This window comes from Astyanax mexicanus, chromosome 9 (genome assembly GCF_023375975.1).
Source record: "Astyanax mexicanus isolate ESR-SI-001 chromosome 9, AstMex3_surface, whole genome shotgun sequence".
NCBI classification, from domain to species: Eukaryota; Metazoa; Chordata; class Actinopteri; order Characiformes; family Acestrorhamphidae; genus Astyanax; species Astyanax mexicanus.
The window spans coordinates 111,635-138,557 of record NC_064416.1 but is presented as its reverse complement, the minus strand read 5'-3'; the positions used below and the strand labels follow the sequence as shown (position 1 = coordinate 138,557).

Here is a 26,923-nt window from a genome sequence, read left to right as displayed (position 1 = left end):
ACAGAGCCGAAGTCCCGCCCATATCCAGTCCGGACCGCCCCCTGCCCCTCCTCCTCCTCCAGCTGCTGATCCACAGCAATATATCACCATGGAAAAGAAACTATAAAATATATATTTTTATGCTTTTTTTTTTTTTAAACAACACCTTAAAATTTTATAATTCTTTTTAAATTTCACATGGGATATTTTGTCTGCAAATTATCACTAGCCCAATTAATATAAAACGAATTAAAATAGCTAATTTATCAAAATTCAAGTCAAGTAGTTTTATTATCAATACTGCATGTGTTCAGGACATACAGAGGATTTAAATTACATATGTATTACTTTACTTCCCAAAGTTACAACAAGTACAGCAAAATGAAAATACAAGTATAAAAAGAATAACATGAATATAAATAAATATAAATTAAAAACACACTAAGAAACATAAGTACAAGGTACAATTATGAAAAATGTACATTTGAGTACAAGAAAGTACTTATATAGTTCCTCTGCTTTTTAAGGTTGTTTAATATAGTCTTTACATTTTTATTCAATTTACGATGACCAAAATCATAAAAAGAAAAAAAAAACACATTAAATGAGCAAAGATGTGTCCAAACTTTTGACTGTCCAAACATATTTTCCCCATGTGATGCATAAATAAAACTGTATCATACAAGTATAAAATACTTATAAATGAATTCTGATATACACTGTGTTTAATATATTACACATATTATTACTATATAAGGAGGTGAATGGAAGTGTTCATTGTTTGGTGTGGATTGTTTTAAACACTCATCTTTCAGCTTCCTGTCTCAGTTTCCACCACTTCCTGTCTGATTCTTTTCTCTCTCTTTCTCTCTCTCTCTCTCTCTCTCTCTCTCTCTCTCTCTCTCTCTCTCGATCCATTCCTTCTACAGTATGTACAGATATAAACCATATCAGATAATTTGCTTATTGATCAAAATTGTGAGTGTCTTAAAGTTAATCTGAAATATACAGTACCAGTCAAAAGTTTGGACACACCTTCTTATTATAAATGAATAGTAAAGTGATCTATTAGATTATGAAGGAACACATAATGAATCATGTAGTAACTTAAAAACAGTGTTAAACAAACTAAAATACTCTGTGAAGTATTTAGATACTCTTATCTGGGGAGCTGTTTGTTAACTTGTGGTTTCTGAGGCTGAAAACTCTGATAAACTCATCCTGTACAACAGAGGAAACTCTCGCTCTTCTATCCTTTTCTGGGACGGTCCTGATGAGTGCCAGTTTCATCATTATAATGTTTTTGATGGTCTTTTTTTTGGGACTGCACTTGAGGATACTTTCAAAGTTCTTGAAATTCTTCTTTTCAAATTGACTGACCTTTATGTCTTCTTAAAGTATATATTATTTCTTTATTTAGTTGAGTAGTTGTTTCTTCTCATAATCTGGATTAGAACATTACTCAAATATTCACTATTCACTGTATACCTGTAACTCTACCTCTTCACTACTTTACTTTAACTGATGCTCTCAAACTTTACATTAAGAGACAAGAAATTCAAGTAATTAACTCTTGATGAGTTCAGCACAGCTGTTAACTGAAAGCCTGAATTCCAGGAGACTCTACCTCATAAAGCTGACTGAGAAAATCCAGCAGAGATGTTAAAAACTGATCATCGAAGAATGTAAAATATAAAACATATTCTGGTTTGTTTAACACTTTTTGTTTGATAAATAATTACATGTTTTTCTTCATATTTTGGATGAGATGACAAAAATAAAAAGATTTGTCTTTTATAGCTAAACCTCATATGTAATTCCTAAACGATTGGTGCAATACTTCCCGTAAACCCTGAAGTCAGCACTTTACTCACATTCTGATTGCTTAATTTCCTTTAAAATCCACTGAGTCTGTACAAAGACAAAATCCTAAAAATTGTACCACCGTCCAAAGACTTATGAACCGGGAGAGAAGCAGACTGAAGCTGATGGAATGGTCCTTATTGTCTCCTGACCTGAACAAAAGCCATGCAGCTATAATTCTCCTGTGTAGTGTAGAATTGGGACCAGCCGATCTATATATAGGACATAGAAAATAGTGTGTAATGTAGAATTGGGATGGGGCCGGTGAGTATATAGTATCTAGCTGGTAGTGTATAGTGTGTAGTGTAGAATTGGGACAGGGCCGGTGAGTATATAGTATTTAGCTGGTAGTGTACAGTGTGTAGTGTAGAATTGGGACAGGGCCGGTGAGTATATAGTATTTAGCTGGTAGTGTACAGTGTGTAGTGTAGAATTGGGATGGGGCCGGTGAGTATATAGTATATAGCTGGTAGTGTATAGTGTGTAATGTAGAATTGGGATGGGGCCGGTGAGTATATAGTATTTAGCTGGTAGTGTATAGGGTGTAGTGTAGAATTGGGACAGGGCTGGTCAGTACATAGTATCTAGCTGGTAGTGTATAGTGTGTAGTGTAGAATTGGGAGAGGGCCAATCAGTACATAGTATATAGCTGGTAGTGTACAGTGTGTAGTGTAGAATTGGGACAGGGCTGGTCAGTGCATTGTATTACAGCTGGTAGTGTATTGTGGCGTGGAAGAGGAAGGAGGACTCGTGAGACTCATTGCAAGTACTCAACAGCTCTTTATTAACAGGCTTGCCACTTAACCCCACCTAAAAGGGAGGCCCCACACCTGACATCCACTCACACAGAGGCACACAGAGGCGGGCACACAGAGACAAGCACACAGCAGCCACACACACACACACACACAGACGCCACAGTATAGTGTACTGTGTGTAGTGTAGTATTGGGAGAGGGCCGGTCAGTACATAGTATCTAGCTGGTAGTGTACAGTGTGTAGTGTAGAATTTGGACAGGGTCGATCAGTACATAGTATCTAGCTGGTAGTGTATAGGGTGTAGTGTAGAATTGGGACAGGGCTGGTCAGTACATAGTATCTAGCTGGTAGTGTATAGTGTACAGTGTGTAGTGTAGAACTTGGACAGGGTCGGTGAGTATATAGTATCTAGCTGGTAGTGTACAGTGTGTAGTGTAGAATTGGGACAGGGCCGGTGAGTATATAGTATCTAGCTGGTAGTGTATAGTATATAATCGATAGTGTGAAGTGTGAAGTGTAAAATTGGAACAGGGTCGGTCTTTATATAGTATGTAGTGTGGAATTGGGACGGGGCCGGGCAGTATACAGTGTGTAGTGTAAGTGTATAGTGTGTAGTGTAGATTTGGGACGGGGCCGGGGGCAGTTCCGCTCCGGGGCTGTAGGGGGCGGAAGTGCTGAGGCTGAGCGCAGCGGCGCTGCTGTATCAGCTGGAGATATTTAGCTTAGCTTAGCCTGTTGTTCTGTTTGAGAATGTTCTGTGGGTTCTAGGTAAGTTCTGCTGTTTATTACTCGGTTCTGTAGTTTATACAGTGTGTGTTTATCTAGATTAACTGTCTGTAAGAGTTTATAGCGTTTTAAAACAACGAATTATAAAGTTCTGAACCAATAGAAACACCAAACAAACACTAAAACCCAACAAACAACCCTAAAAACAGCACTAAAACCAGCACTATCGGGTAATTCTGGGTTAATTTAGTGCTGTTTAGGTTTAGGTTAGAGTTTTAGGAGTGTATTTATGGAGTATAAGTGTTTATATATCAGTATATTATATGAGTGAGTATTATTAAGAGTTTATTGGTTATAGAAATGCAGAACACTCAGGTTTAAACTGTATAAAGTGATTTAAAAGTCGGTTTATTAAATATTTAGTGTTTATAAGCGCAGTCAGTGTTTTACCTCCTCTTTCCTCTTTTATTGGGTGTTAATTCTTTATATCTAAACACAGAAATGCTGTTTTTAGCACTGTGAATGTGTAGCTAACCTACGTTTTTACTCAGAGTGTGTACATTACAGACGGTCCCTTATCGTGTTTTTCAGTAAATAAACTGTATATATTGAAAGCTCTGGAGTTTAGAGTTAATTTAGTATCTGTAGTTTATTGTCTACAGGTTGATTATTGTAGTGTAGGCTAAATATCGCACTGAATTTCTCTATCTAACACTAACACCGGATTCTGGGTTAATTTACTGCTGTTTAATGATTATCAGAAGTGTATCTATAGACTATAAATGATTATTTATCTGTAAATTATATGAATGAGGCTCAGTAGCAGTTTATCGGTTATAGAAATTCACTACACTCGGGTTTAAACTGTATATAGTGATTAAAAATTTAGCTAATCTTCGTTTTTTTCTTAGGGTGTGTTTTACAGACGGTCCCCAATCATGTTTATCAGTAAATATACTATATAAACAGGAAGCTCTGGGATTTAAAGTTATTTTAATACGTGAAATTATCTGTCTGTAGTTTGGATATAATGTAGTTTAGGACCCTGAACCTGAATATTTTTAGGTTTCAGAATCCTAAACTCTCATAAACTACATTATCCATATCAAAACTACAGAAAATAAGCTACATATATTATATTAACTCTAAATTTAAGATGTTTCTATTTAGTATACAGTATATTTACTGATAAACATAAGGGATCGTCTGTAAAGAACACAACCTTAGCATAACGTAGGTTAACTACATTTTTAATCACTTTATACAGTTTAAACCTATGTGTACTGAATTTATATAACCAATAAACTGCTATTGAGACTCAATTATATAATATACAGATATATAACCATTTATAGTCCATAGATACACTTCTGATAATCATTAAACAGCAGTAAATTAACCCAGAATCCTAAATATATTTAAAATTCTGGGTGAATTTACTGCTGTTAAAGGTAAAACACTTTTATTTATTAAACAATAACTTAAAATATATAATAATAATCACAATAATAATCATAATAATAATAATAATAATAATAATCTCACATTCCTTATTTTTTATTATGTATCGTTGTTCCTAATTATAATTTCTTTCTTTATCATTATGACAGTATCATTTAATACTCTTAAAATGACAATAATATTGTTTATCTCAATAACTTCTGCGACAAAGAATGATCATCACAGGCCTCTCGTTTAGAGCCCAGACTTATTTCTGAATATTGCTTCCAAATTCCAAATTAAATTGTATTAAATACAGGCCGCAGATCATTCCTGTATTTCCTCTATTGTGGGAACAGTTGTTAATATAAGATTGTTAATATTTTACGATTAAAATCTTAATTTTTATATGGCCCGGGACCCACATTTTTTTCATGGTTGTTTAGTTGCGACCCACTTTTATAGAATACAAACCGATGTATTTTTTTGTATAATAAAAAAAAAACATTAAACCTACAAATGCAAAAGAAAATGGTATTTTAAGAGCATTTTTATAAGAAACTAAAGAGGAACATGAAAACTACATAAACAAAAGTTACTACAATAAAGTTTTAATATTAAAACTGTACAAAATTAATAAGAAAATTAGATATTTCAAAGTACTTTAGTAATAATCTTTTTTTGTCCCAAATATAAAATAGAGTACAAAATCAGATGAGCAATAATTATTTTAACTTTTTTAAAATGTATTTATTTTTTACAAGCTGCCTGCGACTAGCCGTTGAGTCCCGACCCTCTTATTGAGAATCTCTGATATAAACGACACTAAAACAACAATTTCACAACTATTATAATTAACATTGTTTTGAAAATATTAATAATAGTATTTAAATCGGTAAATGTTTGGAACAGAGCTGTAGAATAAATTAAAAGGAGCTAGTTAGTTACAGCACTCATACAGAAGTCTATACAGATTTTAAAGGGTCTGTGACTCATATATATCATATATATATATATATGGGTACTTTTGGGTTATTTAATGGTCATTTCTTTAACCCAAAAAAAAAAACCCATATTCTGTATGTGTGTCAGAGATCCTTTAAACAGTAACTAACCCCCTCCTGATTTTAGCTCCACCCTCAGCTCACTTTAAAAAAAATGCTTAAAAATGAGAGGGGTATTTTGGGACGGACACTGGGTGATGTATGGGTTTGGGGCGGGGCAGGAGGGAGAGCTGATTGGGCAGTGTGGTTGGAAAAGCTTCTCCTGAGAAATTGTAGTGTGTTGGTGGTTTTTATCTGTAGAATAATATCTGCTGTATGTTCTGGTGGTTCTGGTTCTGGTGGTTCTGATGGTTCTAATGGTTCTGGTTCTGATGGTTCTGCAGGAGGATGGATGATCCGGGTTGGTATCTCTCTCTGAAGCTGATGGATCGGCCCAAAGCCGTGTTCAGATTCTCCGACACCGGAACCACCGAGCCGCGGCACTGCAGCGTCTCCACCCTCAAACAGCTGCTCTCCACCCAGCTACCAGACTCCCTACCGCACCCCGAGCTCATGGGTCAGTACCGCACTACCTCACCATACTACCATACTGCACCTCACTACCGCACCCCGAGCTCATGGGTCAGTACCACACTACCGCACTTCACTACTATACCTCACTACCTCACGGGTCAGTACCTCACTACCGTATTTCACTACCGTACCGCACCACTGTACCTCACTACCGCACCTCCATACCGCACCATACTACTGCGACTCACTACCATCCCGCACTACTGTACCGGAGTCCCTACCGCACCACCGCACCTCACTACCACACTACTGTACTGCACTACTGCACCACAGTATTGTACCGCACTGTCGTTCTGTTCACTCTGTCTGTAGCTGCAGATTAATCTGTGTATAATTATAGATTAATCTTCTGATTAATCTGATCTGCTGTCTGATTTTCAGAGCTGGTGCACTGCGGCTGTAAACTGAAAGATCATTTAACTCTCGATTCCTACGAGATCAAATCAGGATCCACTCTGCACATCTTAAAGAAGGCGTGGCCAGAACCAGATATCAAACCAGGTACGATTTCTTACAGTTAAACCAGAATAAACTCCTATCAGAACAGGATTAGTATCTCAGGGGGGTCTATGTAATTTTCTCTTTTATGTGTTTTTTTATCCTCTGTGATTTTATTCCCGTCCAGAACGATCATGTAGGTGTTTTTCTCAGACGTCCTCTGAGAAAATTACAGGCTGAATTATCTACTGTTTTTCTCTGAACTCCGTGCTCCTCCGGTAATTTTAGTCCCGTCCGGACGCACATCTCTGAGTTTCGTCTCCTCGCTTTTAATAAAATAGATATTTGTCCACTGCTGCACACCGTAATTACACTTTGGGCGCACCACGGTTAAAAAACACAACAGTGAGTGGAAATGGAGGGACCCAGAAAAAAGCCTAAAAACTCACTGGTCCTCCGGTTTTTACAATTGCAGTCCGGATGCAGGAGTTTTATCACTAAATAGTAGAAGAGTGAAATATTTTACACAGACGAACCCCTGAGAAAATAATGCTGTGATGAACTCGTCAAGAGTTAATTACTTAATTACTAAAAAGCACATTAATAAAAGAATTTCAAGAACTTTAAAAGTATCATTAAATTTTTATGTTTTATCTTAATTCTTTTGGAGAACTTTGGGTCTTGGTTTCTTCTGGTGCTGATAGATAGATAGATAGATAGATAGATAGATTGATTGATAGATTGATTGATTGATTGATTGGTAATTAATATATGAACAGTAATTATAATAATGAGTTAATGTGGGTGAAGGTGATTGTTGTGAATGTCGTGTTTCTCCTGATCAGAACCGGTGAACAGAACCGCTGCAGCGCGAGAGTTCCGTCTGCTTCAGGCTGCCATGCACTCCAACGCCACCTACAGGGACGCAGTGAGTACTGCAGCCGTTACTCATTATATACTGTAGACCATCTCAACGAATCAGAGCCGTTTCTGTCTCCAGGAAATTACATGCATAAATGTGCACTAAATAACTTTAACTCTAAACTTTACCATCAAATATAATTATTATAAAATCCTTCAGAGATGTAATTGTTTTTGCAAATCCCATCTATGCTTAAAAAATATTTTTTTCATAATAAATCCATAATATTCAAGTTATAAAATACACATTTTAGTTGTGTCCCTGGGTTGTGTTGATCTTATTGTAACGATGACTGAGGAGCTCAATCTCAACACTCAGTCCTGTTACCTACATTCATTCTTACATCTTATTGGTTTATTTTAGAATGTGCTCAGTGTCCTCATGCTATTAGCATAATCATTAACCTGTTTTTCATGTTTTTGCTAATTCTGTTACTCAACATAAAAAGTAACAGGAGTGATTTTTTTATTTGAACATGCAGTCAAACATTTATTTAGAGTAAAGACTTTCTTGAGAGAAAATTAAAGGAATTAGTGGACTTTTAAACTTGATTTTTAAATGAGTTTAACAGTTAAATATATGTGTGATTAGATTCAGAGCTGAAAAAAGATGTAAAAATAAGGAAAAATATGCCCAAATAAGGAATAAGAGTTATATAATGATAGTTGTTTGGGTGATATGGCTGGATGTTTTTATGTTTATATAATGTGTTTTGCAGGTGTTTAAGATGCTGAGTAATAAAGAGTCTCTGGAGCAGATTATAGTGGCCTCCCCCGGCCTGAACTCTGACCCGGTAGCATTAGGTGAGTCATACACCTCTCATACATACTCTCTCTATAAACATTTACGTTAGTTTTCTGTGTGTAAATGTAGTTTTCTGTGTAGTTTTGAGTGTAAATGTAGTTTTTAGTGTGCATGTAGTTTTGTGAGTGTAAATGTAGTTTTCTGTGTAGTTTTGAGTGTAAATGTAGTTTTCTGTGTAGTTTTGTGAGTGTAAATGTAGTTTTCTGTGTAGTTTTGTGAGTGTAAATGTAGTTTTCTGTGTAGTTTTGTGAGTGTAAATGTAGTTTTCTGTGTAGTTTTGTGTGTGTAAATGTAGTTTTCTGTGTAGTTTTGAGTGTAAATGTAGTTGTCTGTAGTTTTGAGTGTAAATGTAGTTTTCTGTGTAATTTTGAGTGTAAATGTAGTTTTATGTGTAGTTTTGTGAGTGTAAATGTAGTTTTTAGTGTGCATGTAGTTTTGTGAGTGTAAATGTAGTTTTCTGTGTAATTTTGAGTGTAAATGTAGTTTTATGTGTAGTTTTGTGAGTGTAAATGTAGTTTTTAGTGTGCATGTAGTTTTGTGAGTGTAAATGTAGTTTTCTGTGTAGTTTTGAGTGTAAATGTAGTTTTCTGTGTAGTTTTGTGAGTGTAAATGTAGTTTTCTGTGTAGTTTTGTGAGTGTAAATGTAGTTTTCTGTGTAGTTTTGTGAGTGTAAATGTAGTTTTCTGTGTAGTTTTGAGTGTAAATGTAGTTTTCTGTGTAGTTTTGAGTGTAAATGTAGTTTTCTGTGTAGTTTTGTGAGTGTAACTGTAGTTTTCTGTGTAGTTTTGAGTGTAAATGTAGTTTTCTGTGTAGTTTTGAGTGTAAATGTAGTTTTCTGTGTAGTTCTTTTAGTGTAAATGTAGTTTTATGTGTAGTTTTGTGAGTGTAAATGTAGTTTTTAGTGTGCATGTAGTTTTGTGAGTGTAAATGTAGTTTTCTGTGTAGTTTTGAGTGTAAATGTAGTTTTATGTGTAGTTTTGTGAGTGTAAATGTAGTTTTTAGTGTGCATGTAGTTTTGTGAGTGTAAATGTAGTTTTCTGTGTAGTTTTGAGTGTAAATGTAGTTTTCTGTGTAGTTTTGAGTGTAAATGTAGTTTTCTGTGTAGTTTTGAGTGTAAATGTAGTTTTCTGTGTAGTTTTGAGTGTAAATGTAGTTTTCTGTGTAGTTTTGAGTGTAACTGTAGTTTTCTGTGTAGTTTTCTGTGTGTAAATGTAGTTTTCTGTGTAGTTTTGAGTGTAACTGTAGTTTTCTGTGTAGTTTTCTGTGTGTAAATGTAGTTTTCTGTGTAGTTTTCTGTGTGTAAATGTAGTTTTCTGTGTAGTTTTCTGTGTGTAAATGTAGTTTTCTGTGTAGTTTTCTGTGTGTAAATGTAGTTTTCTGTGTAGTTCTTTTAGTGTAAATGTAGTTTTGTGTGTAGTTTTGAGTGTAACTGTAGTTTTCTGTGTAGTTTTCTGTGTAAATGTAGTTTTCTGTGTAGTTTTGAGTGTAACTGTAGTTTTCTGTGTAGTTTTCTGTGTGTAAATGTAGTTTTCTGTGTAGTTTTGAGTGTAACTGTAGTTTTCTGTGTAGTTTTCTGTGTGTAAATGTAGTTTTCTGTGTAGTTTTCTGTGTGTAAATGTAGTTTTCTGTGTAGTTTTCTGTGTGTAAATGTAGTTTTCTGTGTAGTTTTCTGTGTGTAAATGTAGTTTTCTGTGTAGTTTTCTGTGTGTAAATGTAGTTTTCTGTGTAGTTTTGAGTGTAAATGTAGTTTTCTGTGTGTAAATAAGTGAGTATTTGTGTGTTTCTGCAGGAGTTCTTCAGGATAAGGATTTGTTTGTACAGTTTACAGATCCGGCGCTGCTGGATGTGTGAGTTCATCACTCATAACCAATCATTATCATTGATTAATTATCGATTATATTCAGCAGGGGTGTAACGATGCACTTTACTCACAACTCCATTTTCTCAGTGTTTGGAGCAGATTTTAAATGACAAAAATTAAGGAGACTTTTTCTATAAATAATGAAAAATTAATCAAACTTTATTTTTACTGGATAATATATTGAGGGTGACCCTCATTTTCAATGCAGCCGAACACATTTACAACTTAGAGACAAAAAATACAGTTTACATTAAAATCAAGTATTTAATCAGATTAAACTAAAATAAGTAACTTCATAAACTAAACTATAAGTAAATTGCAAAAGCATTAGAAAAAACAAAGAATTGAGATTTAAATAAGAAGAATAAAATAATTCAGAATAAAAGCATATGTGGACAGGATGAAATTTCAATCGATAAAATTAATATAAATAATTAGAAAAAAAAAACACAACTACAAAAAGAATATTTAAGGAGCTAAAAATAACACTAAGATCATAAAGAAAATAAATATTTGAAATAAAAGAAAAACTGAAAATGAAATAATCGAAAGGTAAAAGGCTGAAGGGTAGAACAGAAAATGATGGAAATCAAGGATGAAATAAATAGAAAGATGATAAACTTTTCTTTTCTTATATTATTGTTAAATCACGACGTGTGATTGTTATTTAAGTCTGTTTGATCTCAGGAGGAATAACACAAAAACAAAACAGTAAACTTACCAAGACTCTTATTTTGTATTAAATAATAATAATGTAACAAAAGCTGTTCTGCAGAACAGAAGCACAGGATATTTATGCAGCTTATAAACTACAAACATAAACAATTATACCACAAATATCATTACAGCTTCACAGAAAATAACTAATACAAAACTAAACTAACACACACATATATAATAAATAGACTGGATTTAATAAGAGTACTGTTATTATAACTGTGTGGGTTTAGTATTGTTGTGTATATATTGTGTGTATATGTTATATGATACATGATATAAATGTTATAAACTGTGTATATTAATATGTTCTATACAGTCTGATCCCGGCTCACCCGGCGCTGGTGAACGCCGTGATCCTGATCCTGCACTCTGTAACCAGCAGCCTGCCCAGCCAATCAGGATCCAGCTCCTCCCGCAGTGCTGCACCCAGCTCCTACAGCGACATGCCCGGTGGGTACAGCGGGTACAGCGGGTACAGTGCTGAGGCACCGGGGGTTTTAACTTAACTTTATTTAAGGAAGAGTTTTTTTTTTTTTTTTATCATAGTTTTCTTTATTTCTCTCGTTATTAATGTTATTAATGTTATTAATGTTATTAATGTTATTAATGTGTTTCTCTGGGTTAATTATAGCTCTGTTCAGACCCCGCCTCCTTTGTTTTATATATTGCAGTATAGTATAGTAGGGCTGAGTATTGAATATGAACTTCTGGATGCGATATGAATCACAATACAGGGATTACAGTTAAATACAGCTCTGTAAAAATGAAGATTTCACTTCAGTTTCTGAATCAGTTTCTCTGATTTTGCTATTTATAGGTTTATGTTTGAGTAAAATGAACATTGTTGTTTTATTCTATAAACTACAGACAACATTTCTCCCAAATTACAAATAAAAATATTCTCATTTAGAGCATTTATTTACAGAAAATGAGAAATGACTGAAATAACAAAAAAGATGCAGAGCTTTCAGACCTCAAATAATGCAAAGAAAACAAGTTCATATTCATAAAGTTTTAAGAGTTCAGAAATAATCAATATTTGGTGGAATAATCCTGGTTTTTAATCACAGTTTTTTTTCATGCATCTTGGCATCATGTTCTTCTCCTCCACCAGTCTTACACACTGCTTTTGGATAACTTTATGCTGCTTTACTCCTGGTGTAAAAATTCAAGCAGTTCAGTTTGGTGGTTTGGTGGTTTGTGATCATCCATCTTCCTCTTGATTTTATTCCAGAGGTTTATAATTTGGTAAAATCAAAGAAACTCTTATTTTTAAGTGCTCTCTTATTTTTTAAATATTTTTTATAGAGCTGTACGTCTCAATATACTGTTAAACGTAATTTTTTATTCAGTCAGAGTAGTAGGGGGGTGGGTTAATCATTAAATCGATATAGTATTATTAATACTTTCGGTTCCAGCTGAAAAAAAGATCTGTGACGTATGCCTACATTTTTACTACTATTTTTATATAAAGCAAATTAGATCCAGGCGAGATGCTAATTTAAAGGTTTTCATATACTATGGATATCTTGAATCATAACCCCTGTATTGTGATTCACATCACAGTATATTGAATTTACTAATTTACTAAATATACTGCAGTTTTTTCAACCATATTCATAAAGTCTGAGTAAATAATGTATCTTTAACCTTTTATCCAATCAGAGCAGAGGGATCTAACAGGGATTAAACTCAACACTAAATCAACCGTTTCTGACACCAATCTTTACAGTTCAATTAATAATTGATAATCAATACAGTATATAAAGCAAAATATTGTAATATGATGAGATATTAAGAAGTTCTGATATCTGTAGATAAATGTGAGGAAAGTCTGTATTAGCTGATATAGAAGTTAAAAATGGGAACCTTCAGCCACAACATTAAAACCAGCTCATTAATAATTATACAAACAATTACTTTATTTAATAGATTTTAATCTTTTCTTTTATTTATGTATCTATACAGGAGGATTTCTGTTTGAGGGGATGTCTGATGATGAGGAGGACTTCCAGTCTGTAAGTAGATTTATATCATTATTATTTATTATCATTATATATTTTTTATTTCTTCTTATGATTTTTTTTACATTGTAAATTTAATATTATATATTAATATTAAAGCTGTACAGGAGCACATGCAGAATTATTATTAATAATAAATCAGAATCTGTTTATTTTCTACTTTAGATTCTTGTAAATAAGTATCAGATGTGTGTTTGAGTTCAGATCTGCAGACTCTTGGTGAGATTTTTATCTCAGTATCTTCATGATTTAGAGTCTCCTGGAATAGTTTTCTCAGCGTCTTGAAGGAAGGAGTTTCTGGAGGTGCTGAACAATAGCTGCTGCTTTTCCTTCACGCTGTGAAGCTCCAGCTCATCCCAATTAAATCACCTCAAACCACCATCTCAGTTCATCAGCTTTAGATCAGGGGATTAATGTGGAGGAATAACACTTTAATACTCTTTAATACAGAATTAGATATGATTATCTCTTTATTATTAATCTACAATGTAGAAAATACATTAAATACAGAAATAAAACATAAAAACACTGAATAGGATGAATCAATACTTTTGACTGGTGCTGTATATTGGAGTGAAATGTTATATTGGAGAGAATCAGACTGAATTAGGGTCTGAAATATATATAAAAAACACACTTTATTTATAAAAGAATTGAATAATCTCTTTTTTATGGATATAAATGTTCCAACTGATTATTTCCTTAAGAATTACTTCATATAGTGAACAGTGAGGAATAGTGGGTGAGATATTGTTAGGTTTATTAAGTAATGAGTATTTAATGTTTAGTCTTTGCTTGTTTTTATTGCTGTTAAACTGTGTGTGTGTGTGTGTGTGTGTGTGTGTGTGTGTGTGTGTGTGTGTGTGTGTGTGTGTGTGTGTGTGTGTGTGTGTGTGTGTGTGTGTGTGTGTGTGTGTGTGTGTGTGTGTGTGTGTGTGTGTGTTAATCTGTAGGGAGGTCGTGCCGGGTCCTCCAGGCGCTCCAGAGGTCCGGCCGGGTCCAGACCCGTCAGTCTGGGGACCAGCAGCGGCGCCACCGGGCCTCGTCCCATTACACAGAGTGAACTCGCTACTGCACTAGCCCTCGCCAGCACCCCGGAGAACACCACCTCTACCACGCCCAACACCACCGTGAGTCTATACACACACACACACACACACACACACACACACACACACAACTCCAGAGAACACCACCTTCAACACCGTGAGTCTCTCTCTATATATATATAAATAAGAAAGAGTAAACCTTATGAAATGTGGTATTTGTGGTAAAAAAATAAAAAAATATTATTTAATTGGCAATTAGGCTTTGATAAATGGTCCAAAATTACACTCAAATGTAAAACTATAGTCTTACATAGTTTTCCCATTTTGGTAAAGAATTTTTTTTTTTATCTGAATGAAAGTGAACACAGTGCTCCAGATTTTGGTAATTTCGAATATAAAATCATAAAGAGTTTGAAGGATGCGCTTATTACACCAAAAGTGTATGTAAGTAAAGTGTATTTTGCTAAAGGAAAAAGGACTTTTAATTTTGTGCTAAAAATACTAAAAGGTAAGACTATAGCCTTAGGTAATTTTAGGTAAAAACTGCCCACAATTCACTGATCTGAGCTACATTAAACCAGTAATCCTGCATCATATCTATTTAAAAATTGCACCACATGACTATAAAATCTCCTATTGAATCTGTCTGTCTGTCTGCAGGACGTGTCAGGTGGTGGCGGGTCGTCAGGAGCGGTCAGTACTCCGGTGAGCAGCAGTGTGTTCAGTCAGGCGCTGCAGGCGGCGCTGCAGGCGTCCGGCGTACCTGCCCTACAGGTGAGACTCTCACTGCAGGACTTCCTGTATAATACCTGCACTTCCTCCAGTCCTCCAGTCCTACTGACTGTAACTCTCATTTAATCCAGAACTGAGTTACTGTATAAACTTAATACCTTTAAATCAAATCTGCTTCATGTGTGAAATCACAGGTTATAGAGGCTTTTTTTACACAGAGACAATTTAAAGTGTTTTACTGAAAGATTTAACAAGTTATAACTTTATTCTAAAGATATTATAAAAGATAAAAGGTATTATAAAAGATAAAAGGTATTATAAAAGAATAGAAATAATGCAAACGATATAGAAATGACAATTATGATTTAACAAATATGTTTAAGACATAATGCAGATATTTAAATAATAAGTTACAGCAGTGTAAGTTGTGGTGATGGTGCTGCCGGGCCGGTGGAGGGATCATGGATGAGTATCTGAGTGAGTGTGAGGTGTGTGAGTAGTGATAATGGTGATCTGGTGGAGGGTGGAGCAGGGATGAGGGTGTGAGGTGTGTGAGAGTGATCATGAGTAGTGATGGTGCTGCAGGGCCGGTGGAGATGCAGCAGTTGAGGGATATGGGGGTGAGTGTGAGGTATGAGAGTGTGATTGTGAGTAGTGATGATGATAGTGATGATGGTGATGGTGCTGCAGGGCCGGTGGAGGGCGGAGATGCAGCAGTTGAGGGATATGGGGATCAGGGATGAGGATCTGGCGCTCAGAGCTCTTCAGGCTACAGATGGAGATCTGCAGGCGGCGCTGGAGCTGATCTTCGCTGGAGGAGGAGTCTGAGGATATATAAATATATAAATAAACAGCATTATCTAAAACGGTTTGTGTTCTTGTGTCAATATTAATAACTATTACTGTCCCAAACATACAGAGAAATATCAACACTATATTTAACACTGAAAACTAGGGGTGGGAATCGTTTACTATCTCACGATTCGATTCGATTCCGATTTTGGGGGCCACGATTCGATTCAAAATCGATTTTTGATTCAAAACGATTTGAATGATAAAAATTTCTGCTTCTGGCTTATGAATCTTATTGAAAAAAAAACCCTCCATAATATACACTGGTCCTGGAGCAAGTAATGTGTTACAAAAACAATAAAATGTGCAGGAATGTGGGTCCTCAGTGACAGAGGAATCACTGGGATATCACAATGACGTTAATGAACAATAAATAAATAATAAATAACACTGCTTTATTACCAGGCTACTAGCGGTGGTGTGTAGGTGACGCTGCTGGGCTGATGTGATGATAGCAGTGGAGCGCTAAAGTTCAGGAGCAGCTGCTGATTAACTAGTTAATTTAAGGTGGTTGTATTTCTTCAGAAAGGGAGCAGGAGGTGGAGAAATTAATTCATATTGTCCATTCCTTAATTCCTCTGTGATGAGGAGCTGAAATTAGCTCTGATTAGCTTATTGTATTTTTCCGTTCCGCCTTAAATGCTGCAGCCCGCTGCCACCTGTAGCGTTATTTAAGGTGGAACTGGAAAGTTAGCTAGTTAGCTAGCTAACAGTTACTGAAACTAACTACTAGCGATCTTTTTTATGCTTGTTATGAAGCATTCTGCCATAAAACATTGAAACTACACGTTAATCTAAGGTAATATAGTGCTTGTTCTGCCATCTTACCGGCGATTCTCAAACACCTACGCTCTGTGTGTGTCTGGAAGATCTCCGTTTGAAAGGACAAGCGCTATCCCCAGGGTTGCCAGGTCCAACAAAAATACCCAGCCCAAAATCAGTCTAAAACCCGCCCCTCAGAATCGATTTTGGGACATTTTAAATCGATTCTGAATCGTAGTAAATGAGAATCAAGATTCTTATGTGAATCGATTTTTTGGCACACCTCTACTGAAAACTGTTGTGATTATCTTCTAAGAAACACCACAGTTTAATTTTTTTTACATGGCAACATATATTTTTTTCCAACATTATATGTTTACATAGACCTAACACTAAAGTAGTTATTAAATAACATTTCCCTAATGTTTTACTAATATTTACAATTTCAATAAGGTTGAACTAAGATTCAGGTAACATTAAACTAACATCCCACTATCATTTTAATAACATTCATGTATTTTCAATTACTTATCAAAATAAAACTGAAGAAAATACACCCTGCCCAGGAAATTCCAGCTCATTTCAGTTATAATCTTATGAAAAATAAGAGTTGGAAAAAAACGTCCATAATAACACTAAAAGGTAAGACTATATAGCCTTATGTAATTTGTCAATTTTTGTGAAAAAAAAAAAAAATATATATATATATATATATGGAGTGCCTGATTAAAACTGGGCACACAAGGTAAATTCGAATAGTTGAGTAAACACTCAACTAATTTTTAACTAACATACATACATATACAAAAATTATATATATATAGTCTTACCTTTTAGTGTTATTATGGACGTTTTTCCCCCTACTCTTTTTTTTTCACATACACATACATACATATTTTTATATGTATATATATATATATATATATATATATATATATATATATATATATATATATATATATATATACGTACGTGTATACAAGAGTTGGGAGAAAAACGTCCAAAATGACCCTAAAAGGCAAGACTATATAGCCTTATGTAATTTGTCAATTTTTGTGAAAATATATGTGTATATATATATATATAATTTTTATGGAGTGCCTGATTAAACTGGGCACACAAGGTTCAGGTAAATTCGAAGTTAATAACATTCAACTAACACTTAACAAGCGTTCAACTAATGTTTAACTAACATACATACATATAAAAAATGGACAAATTACATAAGGCTATAGTCTTACGTTAACTAATGTTTAACATTCTACTAACTAGTCTGGGAAACTTCACCAACTAAAACACACAAAATAACACCAGCTTTAAATATCACATTTCCTATACCGTACATTTACCTAATGTTTCATTAGCATTTAACTAATGCACAACTAACATTCAACTAACATTCAACATAACACCAACATTAAAGTAATGTTCACATAATGTTCCACTAACATTCATCTAACGTTCACTCAATGTTTCATTAGCATTCACCCAACATTCAAATAATGTTCACAAATGATTAATTAACATTTATGTAACATTTAACTGATCTACACCTAACGTTTCAGCAACATTCAAGTAAGTCAACATTACCCCCACATTCATCTAACGCTCAATTTACATTTACCTAATGTTTAAGTAACGTCCACACAATGTTCAACTAATGTTTAATTAACATTCAACAAACGTTTAACTAACATTTACCTAACGTTCAAGTAACATTTAACATTACCCTAATATTAAACTACGTTCATCTAACGTTCAGATAACGGTCACCCAACATTAAACTAACATTTACATAATTTTCAACTAACATCAGCCTAACGTTTCCCAGCAGCTGTAACTCCAGTACCTGTCAGTGTAAACTCCTCTGGTTCAGGTGCTGCTCAGTTCAGAACCAGAATTAATCTGAGAAACACAAAATAACACCAACTTTAATCATTCAGATCAATAAATATCACATTCCTACTTTCAGTACTTTTAATTTCAGTACTTCAGTACTAAACTTTTAAATACTTCACTACTTTTACTGAAGTGTGGAGCTTCTACTCTTTTATAGAGCACTTTTACTTTTCCTCACGTCTGAGTCTCTAGTGCTTTAAATACAGCTCTGAGAATAAAAGTTAAATATGGCTAAAATATATAAATTAATAAGAGTGAATAAGAAGAGAATATTCTTTAAATGTACGTATTTAGTTTTTATTTTAGTTTTTATTTGACAGAACTCTAACAGTAATACTCACAGATCACCACTAGAGGGCAGAGTGTGCTCAGTTATGAGAATCACTGACTGAAAATCACAGACTGACCCCAGATCAGATTCTTCATTCACAGATCAGAATAAAATTAATCACTGCAGTAAAATCAATAATCACTGACGTATTAAATCATATCTCTATAAATCTGTGTATTATATCTGTTCAGTTTACTCTCACTTACATTCATTTACAACACCTGGTACACCAGAACAACCTCCTAGCAACACCATAGCAACCAAACCCTTTCCACAGTAACCACCTATCAACACCCTAGCCACAGCACATTACCATAGCTCCTGCTGCGTAACACCTTTGTAGAATCTTAGCAACCAATAGCAACACCATATAAACCACCTAGCAACTAGCAATCTTAACAATCACCCAGTAACATCTTTATGACCATCTGTGATACCACAGCAACCATTTCAGCTGTGCAACCATCTGGTACTGCTTTCAGAAAATTCCTTTTATTAGTTATAGTACTGCAGTTTAAAACTGATATTAACTGACCGACCGAGTGACAAAATGAATGACTAACTGACCGACCGAGTGACAAAATGAATGACTAACTGACCGACCGAGTGACAAAATGAATGAAATGAATGAGTAACTGACCGACCGAGTGACAAAATGAATGACTAACTGACCGACCGAGTGACAAAATGAATGAGTAACTGACCGACAGAGTGACTGACCGATCGTTCTGCTGCATTATTAAGCTCGTTTTGAACTTTCAGGTGTGAAAATTCTATAAATCATCATTTAGACTAAAGTAAAATCAGCAGGTCTGTATAGAGTGATGCTCCTGTTATAAAGGTTATAAAGCTTTATAACAGATTAATAAATATGGAAGAAGCTCAGCTGCGTCTCTGTGGAACCAGAAGCTCTGGATCCAGCCCTGCTTTTGTCTCCAGCATCAGCAGCTCGGCGCTATTAGCATCAGGTTCCCTCCTGAAATTGCTTTCACCCGGACGTGACCTGGATACAGACGGAGTTTAGAGGGGGGGAGGGGGGAGGGATATATTTTATATCTGTCTCTTTCATGGTGGGCGTTTTTTGGTCCTCAAAGAAGACTTTGAACAGGTTGGACGGCGGCGTGGATAACCCCGCGACGAGTGATGTTCTCTGAGCTGCTGATAACACTGCTGACGGTCATGTGACCTCCAGCCAGGGGTGGAGAACATCAAGCGTCCGGTGGAGAACGGGGCTGAAATATTAAATATATTTAGAGTTTTAGAGAAAATTCAACAGGATAAAGGTGAAAACAGGAGTGAATATTTGAATTGAAACATGTTCTAATGCTCTAATTAAATGTTAGCCCCAAGCTAAGCTAACATACTAGCCTTAATATTCAAATGAGTTTCCAAACTTCCATAGAAAAGAAAAGAGAAAGTAAAATATTATTAATCCAGAAACAATAGAAGACTTACTTTAGACCTCCAACATATTTAATATTATACAGTACCTTCTCCATCAGCAGCCGGAGTCCGAGAGAGAGAGTTCAGATCTGCTGTTTGATGATGATGATGTTCAGTCCTGGATTTTTCTGTAAAACAGTGTGAATTAAAGTCAGAACTCTGCTCACAGTCAGGTTGGTAATATGTGCAGTAAATCCAGCTGGAGATACGAGTATATTGCGCGTCCCGTGAGCCTCATACTCGACAGTGATTGGCTCTGGGGCGTCTCAAACACAACGTCTATTAAATTACAGTGGAGGAGCTTCAGAACCAACATCTAATAAATACATCACTCCAGAGATCATATAACCCTGCAGCCCACGGCAATAACACACACAACATATACAACATATATACAACACAAACAGACATATATATATATATATACACACAGTACTGTGCAAATGTTTTAGGCATGTGTAAAAATAATTTGAATAAATCTTATAATTTTACCTGGGAGGTGAGTATCTTCAGTAAAACACTAATATTTGAATAAATACATATAATATTCATATAAATCAAGACCCTTAGTGCATATAAACGACATGCAAACAACTAAAATAAATACGGTAACTGCAAAGCAAATTCAAAACCAATAGCTTTCAAGAATATTATAATATGGAGGTGTTTTTACTGTGTTTGAATGTTTGGAAATATTATTCTTGTACAAACACTATTAAACACATTTTAAATAAATAAATAATAAATATAATGTGTTCTGGTGCCTTAAACGTGTGCACACTATATATATACGGTATATATACACACAGAGACAGACAGACAGGATAAATAGAGTGCATTCTCCCTGAACGTTTCACCATAGAAACCAGTAAACGCAGCGAACATTCAACATTCCAGCAGATAACGCTTTAATGACCGACTGCATGAACAGACTGTAGCTCTAAATCTCACTGCATTTATTAGACAGAGATTATAAGACAGAGCTCTTCAAAGAGCACTTACTCTCCTAACACCTCTAACTAACTACCTTCTACTACCAGATCAGGAGAATCTCTCACTATCTTTAATAAACTCCTGAAGACAGAGCTCTTCAAAGAGCACTTACTCTCCTAACACCTCTAACACACTAACTACTTCTAACCTCATTTCCTTCTTCCCCTCCTTCACTCCTCTATCCTATTATTCCCCTTTGTCCTCCTTTTATCCCTATCCAAAGATGTTTTTACCTTTAAACTTATTTTACATTGTACTTGACTATTGTAAGTCGCTTTGGACAAAAGCGTCTGCCAAATGTAATGTAATGTAATGTAATGTAATGGGGTTTCTTGGGTTCTGGAGGAAAAAGAAATGAAATATTTAATACACATACAACTCTACAAAAATATAAGATTACTTAAAAATGATGAGTTTCTTTGATTTTACCAAATTTAAAATCTCTGGAATATAATCAAGAGGAAGATGGATGATCACAAACCATCAAACCACCAAACTGAACTGCTTGAATTCTCTGATTTTTCTATTTATAGGTTTATGTTTGAGTAAAATGAACATTGTTGTTTTATTCTATAAACTACAGACAACATTTCTCCCAAATTACAAATAAAAATATTCTCATTTAGAGCATTTATTTACAGAAAATGAGAAATGACTGAAATAACAAAAAAGATGCAGAACTTTCAGACCTCAAATAATGCAAAGAAAACAAGTTCATATTCATAAAGTTTTAAGAGTTCAGAAATAATCAATATTTGGTGGAATAATCCTGGTTTTTAATCACAGTTTTAATTTCATGCATCTTGGCATCATGTTCTCCTCCACCAGTCTTACACACTGCTTTTGGATAACTTTATGCTGCTTTACTCCTGGTGTAAAAATTCAAGCAGTTCAGTTTGGTGGTTTGATGGTTTGTGATCATCCATCTTCCTCTTGATTATATTTTTTATATAGGTTTTCTATTTGGTAAAATCAGAGAAACTCATCATTTTTAAGTGCTTGTATTTATATACACAGTGGTGATAAATGACCAATCAGTGCTTTAATGATGTTGGTTTTAAAGGGGTATAATTGCTTTTTTTATTCTATTCTATTATCATTATATCAGTGGCATTTAATTTAACGATCTTAAAATGAGAATAATATCGTTTATCACAATAATTTCTGGGATGATATATCGTCCAATAAAATATTATCGAGACAGACCTATCTATAACAGTCAGTGTGAACAAGAGTGAATAATAAATAAAACTGGAATAATAGAAAAAACACGACTCATTTAGACCCATAAACTCTTTATTTCTCTGAAGCTCCGCCTCCAAACCCTCAGATACATTCAGTATTTACATCTGACCAACAGAGACTGTACACACACACACACACACACACTCTTAATTAGGTCCATCATTAGGTCTGTAATGATAATTACGTCATCAATATATCGCACAATATACAGACACGACATCATTATATTAGTGTTTTTATTGTTTTATTTTTAATTAGAACTTTTAAATAAACATTTTTTATATTATTTTTTAATAAATTGTTGTGTCTAAATGACCTCAGTGTTTTGCTACTTAAAAATGATAATTATACCATTATTATGGCAAAAATCAATCTTGAAATTACAATAATATTGATTATCAAATGTTTTTTGAGACAATATACTGTCCAAAAAATTGATTATCATAACAGGCCTAAACACACACACACACACACTCCATACACACACACACACACACTCACACTCACACTCACACACCATACACACACACCATACACACACACCATACACACACACACACACACACACACACACTCACACACACACTCACACACACACTCACACACACACTCACACACACACTCACACACACACACACAGTAACAGTTGCCTACACAGAGGAAGATGCTATGATGTTTCTTCTACATTCTGTAATTCACTTCTTCCCTCCTCCTTACATTTAGCCCCGCCCACTTTTTTATTTCATCAATCAATCAATCAATCAATCATATCCACTCATCTCTCTCTACCTTGCACTCATCTCCACCTCTCTGCTCAGAAACACCTGAATCATCAAACATCACACCCATCATCACCTCCTACATCCAATCAGCTCCACTCATCACACAGGACACCGCCCACAGGACACTGTAGTCCTACAATCACAGACTGCCCACAGGAAGATGTAGTCCTATAATCACAGACTGCCCACAGGACACTGTAGTCCTATAATCACAGACTGCCCACAGGAAGATGTAGTCCTATAATCACAGACTGCCCACAGGACAATGTAGTCCTACAATCACAGACTGCCCACAGGAAGATGTAGTCCTATAATCACAGACTGCCCACAGGAAGATGTAGTCCTATAATCACAGACTGCCCACAGGACACTGTAGTCCTACAATCACAGACTGCCCACAGGAAGATGTAGTCCTACAATCACAGACTGCCCACAGGACACTGTAGTCCTACAATCACAGACTGCCCACAGGAAGATGTAGTCCTACAATCACAGACTGCCCACAGGAAGATGTAGTCCTATAATCACAGACTGCCCACAGGAAGATGTAGTCCTACAATCACAGACTGCCAACAGGAAGATGTAGTCCTATAATCACAGACTGCCCACAGGACACTGTAGTCCTATAATCACAGACTGCCCACAGGACACTGTAGTCCTATAATCACAGACTGCCAACAGGACACTGTAGTCCTATAATCACAGACTGCCAACAGGACACTGTAGTCCTATAATCACAGACTGCCCACAGGACACTGTAGTCCTATAATCACAGACTGCCTACAGGACACTGTAGTCCTATAATCACACATGGGACACTGCCCACAAGACACTGTAGTTCTCTGTATTCTTTAATGTATTAAATATCGCTCATTCTCCAAGGCCCACAGGACACTGCATTTAATTACTGTTTAGCTCTATCTGGATGGGATTATTTTCTCAGGGGGTTCTGGGTAATTTTCTCTTTTATGTTTTTTTTTATCTTCTGTGATTTTATTCCCGTCCAGAACGATCATGTAGGTGTTTTTCTCAGACGTCCTCTGAGAAAATTACAGGCTGAATTATCTACTGTTTTTCTCTGAACTCTGTGCTCCTCCGGTAATTTTAGTCCCGTCCGGACGCACATCTCTGAGTTTCGTCTCCTCGCCTTTAATAAAATAGATATTTGTCCACTGCTGTGCACCGTAATTACACTTTGGGCGCGCCACGGTTTCCACGGAGATCCATGTTAAAAAAAACACAACAGTGAGTGGAAATGGAGGAGCTACTGAACGCTGTGATGTCATGTGACCGAGAAAAAAGCCTAAAAACTCACTGATCCTCCTGTTTTTTCAATTGCAGTCCGGATGCAGGAGTTTTATCACTAAAGAGTAGAAGAGTGAAATATTTTACACAGAGAAAATAATCCCGTTCTGATAGAACTTCAGTGGCACTTAAAGCTTAAAGGTCCAACAGATTCCAACTAAAAACACTTTAATATTAACTCTCACATAAACTCAGCATCCTCCTCTATATTACTATCAGAAATCACACACACACACACACACACACGGTTAAAGAACATAAAGAGTCTCAGTCGGCTGGTCGGGAGTAAAAACACAGATATTAATAATCAGAATTACTCCAGAATAAATTACACTCAGAACATTCAGAACTTTCTCTAAATCATAAATCAGATTCAGTTTTTCTCTTTTTGTTGATTTTTCTTTTCCCATCATGCATTTGGAGTATAAGGCATGAACCCAACGCATGACATCACATACAGAGTACAGAGTTACACACAGATAACACACACACACACACACTCGTCTCAGAGTTGAGAAAAGAAGAAGGGAGGAGAGGACTGAAAGTAAAGGAGGAGTGATGAGAGGAAGAGGCGATCAATATCTGCATTCTTATTGTACCTTATTGATCCACTGATGAGTGAATTACATTGATTTCTGAGGTAGACAATGCAGATTTCACTCTCACAACGAGAGAGAGAGAGAGAGAGACAGAGAGAGACAGAGAGAGAGAGAGAGACAGAGAGAGAGAGAGACAGAGAGAGAGAGACAGAGAGAGAGACAGAGAGAGAGAGAGAAACAGAGAGAGAGAGAGACAGAGAGACAGAGAGAGAGAGACAGAGAGAGACAGAGAGAGACAGAGAGAGAGACAGAGAGAGAGAGAGCAAAAGAGACAGAGAGAGAGAGAAACAGAGAGAGAGAGCGAGAGAGTAAGCAAAAAAGAGATAGCACATCAAGCGAGAGATAGAGAGAGACAAAAAAATTGAGAAAGAGAAATGCAGTGTGAGAAAAAGAGAGAAAAAAGAGAGAGCATGTGGGAGAGAGAGAGAAAAAGAGATTGGCAAGAGAGAGAGAGCACGAGAAAGAAAGAGAGAGAGAGCGCGAGAGCGTGCTCAGTGGGGGGGTCTGAATGTGTTTGATTTTCAGTAAAACACTAAAAGCTGTTTATTGAGGTTCTGCTGTTCTGAGATCCTCTTTAATCAGAACCGACATTATCTCACTTCTACATTACTGCATTATTTAAGGTAGAAAACGTAAAATTAAATAAGAAGCTGTGAAATAAAAATCACACTTATTCTGTGTTCAGTTTTCATGCTTAGTTTTGATTGGCTGTTGACGGGATTACTTCAGATTCAGTTGCTGATTTAATCGAGTGGAAATAATCAAATGTTTGATAAGATGCCATTGGTCTAAACTGTGATAAAGACCCAAAAATCTGAAGCTCCGCCCCCTCACACACTACTCAACTCTCTCTCTAACTGACCACACCCTCTGACCAATCATCTGCAGACTAGAGCTGTCAATCATAGATTTGGCAAGAGTGAGAATCTTGGAAAAGAAAACGAAATATTGGGATAAAATGAAAACGAAAGTGTAAGGTTGGTTGTTTGAATGTGATTTTCGACTGAAATTAATGTAATTTAACAAATTAAATTTTATACTTTGACTAAACTCTATTGCCTTCGGGTTCTCCAACGGTTCTAAAATGGTTCTCCAATGTTTTTTTAATGGTTGTCCAATGATTTTCCAATAGTACTTCAATGGTACTCCAATAGTTTCCCAATGGTTTTCCATTGATCTTGCCGCTGGAAGTTATTGTGGAACTCCATTGAAAAGCAGGGAGTCTCCGGTTTGGGGTGATGGATCGTACAATCACTGGGTTCTCCGATGGTCCTGCTCTGCAGATGGAGGCTAAAGCATGATGAGGTGTTCACTATTAGTGTTGTGATTAGTGCTTTACAGTTACAGTTCATTCAACATTCTGGAGCGGCCATTCCAGAATGGTTTAGCATGATGATTACCGTATTGTTCACACTATAAAGCTGCACATAAAACCTTTTTATTTTCCCAAAATTCATCAGAGCTCCTTATAATCCGGTGCTCCTTATGTATGAATTCTATCAGTCAGGTATTAAGGAGCAGTAAAGTCACTCCACTGAAGTACAGAGTTATACAGGAGCAGCATTAGCATTAGCATGCTAACTGTGCTAAAAGCTTGCTTTTTTGCTGTTCAGATGTGAGTATTATCAGCCTGTAGCCTGCTGCTAACACTGGCTACCACTGCTGAAGCAGAATTAGCATTAGCCGCTAACCAAACGCGCTAAGTGCTAGCTCTTTCGCTGTTCAGAGGTGAGTATATCGGAATTTAGCCTACATGTTTACTGTGTTAAAACAAACTTTGTTGGACCAAAACGATTTTTTTGCCCTGGCTTACCAAAAC

At 35.7% G+C, this 26,923-nt stretch overlaps 1 protein-coding gene across 4 annotated transcripts; it reads left to right on the top strand.

The window, feature by feature from the left end:
* The first annotated feature begins 3,244 nt into the window (after window positions 1-3,244).
* On the top strand, window positions 3,245-15,759 carry ubl7b (ubiquitin-like 7b (bone marrow stromal cell-derived)). Of its 4 annotated transcripts, none has more exons than XM_049483289.1 (11): window positions 3,245-3,368; window positions 6,154-6,326; window positions 6,725-6,844; window positions 7,627-7,709; window positions 8,422-8,506; window positions 10,297-10,354; window positions 11,405-11,538; window positions 13,057-13,106; window positions 14,066-14,242; window positions 14,822-14,935; window positions 15,584-15,759. In XM_049483289.1, exons 2-11 carry the CDS (start codon window positions 6,158-6,160, stop codon window positions 15,719-15,721), a joined length of 1,128 nt encoding a protein of 375 aa, XP_049339246.1. In that variant the 5' UTR covers window positions 3,245-3,368; window positions 6,154-6,157; the 3' UTR covers window positions 15,722-15,759. The 4 variants fall into 4 exon arrangements, with proteins under 4 accessions (XP_049339246.1, XP_049339247.1, XP_049339248.1 ...); XM_049483290.1 differs by lacking the exon at window positions 15,584-15,759 and adding an exon at window positions 15,479-15,517; XM_049483291.1 differs by lacking the exon at window positions 15,584-15,759 and adding an exon at window positions 15,465-15,489.
* The last annotated feature ends 11,164 nt before the right edge of the window (window positions 15,760-26,923 follow it).

Excerpts from the sequence above, each read along its gene's own strand:
- ubl7b (XM_049483289.1), top strand. The coding sequence starts at position 6,158 with ATGGATGATCCGGGTTGGTATCTCTCTCTGAAGCTGATGGATCGGCCC. Across the intron at positions 6,845-7,626 it reads AGAACCAGATATCAAACCAG|AACCGGTGAACAGAACCGCT; the intron begins GTACGATTTCTT and ends TCTCCTGATCAG. Across the intron at positions 14,936-15,583 it reads CCGGCGTACCTGCCCTACAG|GGCCGGTGGAGGGCGGAGAT; the intron begins GTGAGACTCTCA and ends ATGGTGCTGCAG.